Source organism: Aegilops tauschii, chromosome 3 (assembly GCF_002575655.3).
Source record: "Aegilops tauschii subsp. strangulata cultivar AL8/78 chromosome 3, Aet v6.0, whole genome shotgun sequence".
NCBI lineage: Eukaryota > Viridiplantae > Streptophyta > Magnoliopsida > Poales > Poaceae > Aegilops > Aegilops tauschii.
The window spans coordinates 564,620,191-564,625,967 of NC_053037.3; the positions used below are offsets into that span (position 1 = coordinate 564,620,191).

The 5,777-nt window shown below is 51.1% G+C and overlaps 1 protein-coding gene across 1 annotated transcript; it reads right to left on the reverse strand.

Annotated features, from left to right (window-relative positions):
- Positions 1-3,876: 3,876 nt before the first annotated feature.
- On the reverse strand, positions 3,877-5,027 carry LOC109750450 (F-box protein At5g07610-like). The gene is made up of 2 exons (XM_073495600.1): positions 4,942-5,027; positions 3,877-4,897 (listed from the first exon to the last, which is right to left on the reverse strand). The coding sequence occupies exons 1-2, from the start codon at positions 5,025-5,027 to the stop codon at positions 3,877-3,879; spliced, it is 1,107 nt and encodes a 368-aa protein (XP_073351701.1).
- Between the last annotated feature and the right edge of the window lie 750 nt (positions 5,028-5,777).

A 5,777-nucleotide genomic window follows, 5' to 3' on the forward strand; every position in this document is an offset into this window, starting at 1 on the left:
CAGCCGTCAATGGATCTAGGGTTTGAGAGCCAATGACGATGATACTCGTCCGGGTGCCATCAGAATGGACGATGACGTAACATGTGTCTCCCTATGCTCTTGGGGGCATCATTTTGGAGATGGTGCTAACTAGAAGGATTTGTTATTGTTGGTGAGGCATGCACTACAGTCAGACTCTCCAAGGCCCTCACCTGGCGGCAGAGGCACGGGGCAGGGGCACCGGGCAGTGTGTGGTGGTATGTTGCAGTGATCCATCACGACGGTGTGGTGTTGAGGAGGTGGTGTGCAGAAGCAGTGCCGATGCTTATGTCTCTTCTCGCCAATTTAGTTATGACAGGAGACACGGGGATGTTCCTTGTTCCACGGACGGCTTTTGTCGTTTGGGCAACTTGCCTAGTTTGTTCACGGTTTCTAGTTTGTGCGGTCCATGTCTGGATCCTGTGCACTGCACCATCTTCGTTGACTCAGGACTTGCTTTGTGTGGATCAACGTTGCTCTTTTTCTTTTTCTCTTTGTTTTTTAATCTGTCTAGCCATAGTTTTGGTCTTTTATGACTTCGTTTTTCCTCCACGTGATCTTTTCTGAGTGTGTGCGTTGCTGTTGATTGTGTGCATCAAGTCTTGCAGAAGCTGGTTGTGTACTCATAGTGTTATGTATTCCCTTGATCCTTCAATTTGAGTTAATAAAAAACACTCTTTATGGAAAAGAAAAATGTTTATACCTGGACGAGCATTTCCTGATTGCCAACACAAAATGTTAAGACAAACAATTCGAACAAGAAGTTGGGATAGAAATAAATTAATAAGAACAAGTTATACTAGATATGAAGGAGAGGTTTCAACAAATCAATCATTGTATCCATGGTTCATTCTAGGGTGCTATAGCTGCAAGGGCTGCTAATACATGTGTGAAATAACTGTCCACATAAACTCGGGATACATGCAAAAAGATCTGCGAAAGCATATGCGCCGGTACCTCCCTATCACAGCTATCTGTTGTCCTTGGGATTGTCAGTGTCGCAACATGGGCAAAGGCCAGGGTGCTCAGAATTAATCTTGTTTGTGTTTGCAGGTGACTGTGATGAACCCACCAAGCCGTAGGCTTCTACGCTACCCCACCGCTGAATATGCGTTGTGCGACAGTGGCACACGAACAAATGCACGGGTTGCACTGTTCCTGACCCGCCGAGGCATTTTTCTTTTTTGGAAAAGTAGGTTAAGATGGCGACCTCTGCATCAATCGATGTATATGGTCATCTTTGTTTATTATTCAACAAAGATCTAACAAAAAACTACATCAATCTACCCGAAGCCATCACTCACACCTACAAAACTTGATAATGTGGAGTGCTCTCACTCCCCATATCTAAATCCGGTGTCGTCGCCGATCCATCCACATAACATATCGGAACCAACAGCCGGTACAGTGGAACTAAAGCATACACCACATGCATATGTTCTAGAAGACGCCACCCATCTTCATTAGACCGCTGATCCATCTTCAGGAGAGAGATCCGCATCATCCTTGCCAGTTCGTCCATCCGTCGACGCCACCACGGCGCCCAACGACGCCACCGCCCCGCGCTCGTCCATCCAGACGCGAAGATTCTGGAAGATCTGTCGTGCGTAGCACCTGCCAATCAGGCATTACATAGCGTAGCACCTGTCAGCTAGGCATGACTTGACATCTCCACGGAAAGCTTCATGCAAGACGAAGCCGCAACACCTTCTACCTCTATCTTCCAGCGCAACTCCACAAACGATGCTCCCAAGAGAAAAACGACATCACAGTACCACCACTGTCCGATCTGGAAGACCAAATGCTAGGGTTTCCCCCGGAGCAGCAAGAGTGGGTCGACAGTAGTTACATGACGATGCCTTCATCAAGGTAACGACGCAGAATGCCGCCATCGCCTGCCATCGGCTTGGTTTTCACCGGCAACTATGTCTTCGCGACTCGCAGCCGGAGTTAGATGACGGATCTCGAGATCTGACAATCCAGCGTCAGCCCGACCACCTCCGACGGAGGAGATGGCCATCACCGTCAGCTGCACCGGTGAGATCAGATCTGACCGGAGGCTCCGCCGACCAGTCCACCATGGCCTCCACGCCGTCGCCGCCTATCCGACACTCGATGGCACACCGACCACAGCCGCCGCCCTTCCCGGTACAGGGTTGCGCCGCGCCTGCAGCTACTGCCGCCCGAGACAGGGCCGGCCACCACGCCGCCGCAGCCATCGCCGTCGCGCCGCATAGATTGAATCGGCCGCCGAACTCGCATCCTAGCACTACTAGGAAAAAGCCTAGTAGTAGCGCGGGTGCCCGCGCTACTACTACGTCGCTACAACTAACTTGTAGTAGTAGCGCGGGCGCTACTACTACGCCTGTTAGTAGTAGCGTAGGTGCTACCCACGCTACTACTATTAATTTCAAAAACAAAAAAAATTCTTGATCCCATGCGTGCTGTCAATGGCAGCAATGGTTCGATCCAGCGCCGGCAAGGGTCGCCGGAGGTGCGGAAGGGCGTCGGCAGACCAGATCAAGCAGCGGCTGCTGCGGAGGGCCCGGATCCATGGCCGAGCAAGGCGGTGGCATGGGGCTTCGCAGCCAAGGCAGTGAGCTCCTGGTCGTCCATGGCGACGACCTGCACGGGCAAGGACATGGGAGGGCGAGTCAATCCAGAGGGAGAGCGAGAGAAAGAAAACGAGGGAGAGAGGAAGGAGATGGAGGTAGCAGCAGGGATGGTCGCCGGTGGTGAGGTGCTCCATCATGGTGGCATAGAGGCGAGGGGGAAGACGAGCGAGCTCCTGGACGCCAGTGACACGGGAAGGTGAACTCGTTGGGCGCCATGGAGGAGGAGGTGTGCTTGGGCAAAAGCACCATAGGAGAGCCTATGGAGAGAGGGGGAGAGTGAGGGAGAGAGGAGGGATTCGGCCGAGGATATGGAAACTTCACCTACCTCGTACTTAGTAGTAGCGAGGGGTATAAAACCGCGCTACTACTGGGTTTATACCCCTCACTACTACTATGGCATGTCTCTGGGGGCACGGTAGAGACCGCTTAGCAGTAGCGAGGGTTAAAAACCCACGCTACTACTATCAACTTAGTAGTAGCGAGGGGTGAAACCCACGCTACTAGTTAGTAGCAGTAGCGAGGGGTATAAACCCGCGCTACTAGTAAGCATCTGCCTATAAGCTTTTCCCTAGTAGTGTAGACGCCGCCGCCAAGAGTTGCCGCCCGGCGCCTCCTCGCGATTTAGCCATCCAGCGCTGGCCGTGATGCTTGAATGGTGTATAAGCCAAGGCATTTGTCTCATAGAAATGTAGAAGCCGGCCGTATGTGTGTTGCCTTTGCCTTCTCTCTCTCAGAAATTTACAAGCAGTATGCATGGACTGCAGAGTCCATAGGTGACTGAGAGAGCACGAGCTCTCAAGGGTGAGAAGATTGAAGGACTGAGGCTTGAGGGGATCTGGAGAAGATGAGAGGTTGAGGGCAGAGCGCGTGGGCCTAGATAGCCGTCGCAATCCGCCCCAGCGATCTGTTAGATAAGAGTGACAGATGCTGACCGACTTCCCCGAACCAAGGAGCGCAAGATCGAATCAAACCCATAGATCGGTGGAGAAAGGGGCGAAGGGCCATTTATGTGAACGGAAGCCTCTGACCTAACCCTGTCTTCACGAATCTTGAGACCATGGGCCTAAGACAAATTCCACGATAACGGGTCTTGACATATATGCTTAAAAAATCTGCGTTCAGGGTAAATAAGGGCATTCAAGGGTAAATAAGGGCATTCAAGCGCCAATAAAAACAATTACAACTTGACAAAGGTCTACTGAACACATCTATATTATTTAGAAGCATTACTCTGTTAAGAATTCTAGTGCGCATCTGCCAGTGACTCTGAGAACAAAGGAACATATGAAAGATAAGGAATCCTGCAATACCATCCAAGATCTGTCATAAAATGCTGCTCCCTAGAATCCACATTGTATGACAAAACTTTTGTCAATGATTGGCCCCCGATGTGCAATTGTGTACATAGTACTATAATGCCATTGTCTTCCGGGTGTATGATAACATTGTAATCATGCATTGATAGATACTCTTTTTCGAACAGTTGCAAGTGGCTGACCTTGTTCTTCAAGGTCCAGTTTCCTGTACTAGAATCATCAAGAGCCCAGATTGATACTTCAGAATCACCATGATTTGCCAAATACAACCGCCCCTGTGATTGAGAAATATCATAAGCACCGCAACCATCGCGTGGTGCAGGAGTACGAATGACCTTACATTTTCCCTCCATGTCGAGTGCTATAACCAAATCATTATAAGAAGATAAATACATCACTCCGCCAAAAAATACGCTGGGTGAAAAGATGCATATATCAACTAGATGGTTCCCAGTACTTTCATGTGTCCAAACTCCAGCTTTGGAAGAGTAGACCCCCACCACTTTAATGTGTCTACGACGGTCAGCTGCATCCAAGACAAAAGCATCTACGAACTCAAAAACATGGAAGTGGGATGAGACGGCCGGATCGAACCCCAAGCGAATGGCCCACAGCTTGCTGGACCAGTTGGTGGCAGGCACGACCACCCATTTTTCAGTGGCCGGATTGCACACCACGTAATCTATCATCTTGCCATCAGTGCTCTTCCAGCAGCGACAGAGGAGGAGACCATTGCAGCTGTCCATAATGTCTAGTCTCTCGCATTTGGGCAGGAACGAGAGGGAGGCGTTGATGCGAGGGCACCAGTTCCCCGAGACACTTTGGTAGCGGCGAGAGCGAGACACCTGACGGCTAGTTATGTCGTATGTTTCAAAGAAGAAGCCGGCGAGGGTCGACTGGGGCAGCTTCTTGCGGTGGTCGGGGTGGGAGACGAGGTCGCGCCATCGCCTAGACACGTGCAGCAGCAGGTGGACTTGTACGGCAAGAGGGACATGATCTCAACCAGGAGGTCGTCGGAGAGTTCGGACACCGGGCTCTTCTCCGTGTCCCTCTTCTTCTTGGAGCTCCCTGGCATCATCGCCGGCCAGCCTGCAGTTTGGGATGGAGGACGTACGGAATTGGAGACCGGCGCCCACCGGTGAGCGTCAGATCCTACCAATTGCTTGCTTGGCGGCTAAGGGTCTTGTCCGCGGCGGCAAGAAACGGAGGTGGAACTAGAAAGACGAGGTCGTATGCCTTTCTGTTTAGGAGGGATAGGTCGTATGCCTCGATAAGGCCTGTATCTTTTTTGCATCGATAAGGCCTGTATCAAGGGTTTTATCTTTAAAAAACTGGGCCGTATATGAGTCGAAACGTACAAGTAGACGGACTTCTATTTCAATTCGTACGTCGTCTATGGATTTGTAGACGCAGATTGTGTCACAGCAGGAAACCACGAGCCACTGTAGAGATCGTACGTGAATCCGGGATTCCGAGCACAAGCAGCGCCGTTCCTCTCGTCCCTCGCGGCGACAACCCTAGCCGCCGCCAGGAGACGCCAATTTTCCAGCGGCGTCCTCCGGCGGCTCCCCTCCGCCGGCAACCTCGGTCGTCGGTGGTGAGCGGGGTCGCCGGATCCATGCGTGTGGATCATTTTTACTTCCTCGTAGTATAGGTTTTTAAACTGTTCATCGTCTTAGCTTCGGTGCGTTGATGACGGTGTTGAATAAAGATTCTTTGGGTCATTCCCTGACGAGGCCATCAGCCCTAGGGATGAAAACGGAGCGGAAACGGACGGAACTGAGTGCTATCATATTCGTTTTCATTTTTTTTTTGCAGAAGTGGAAAC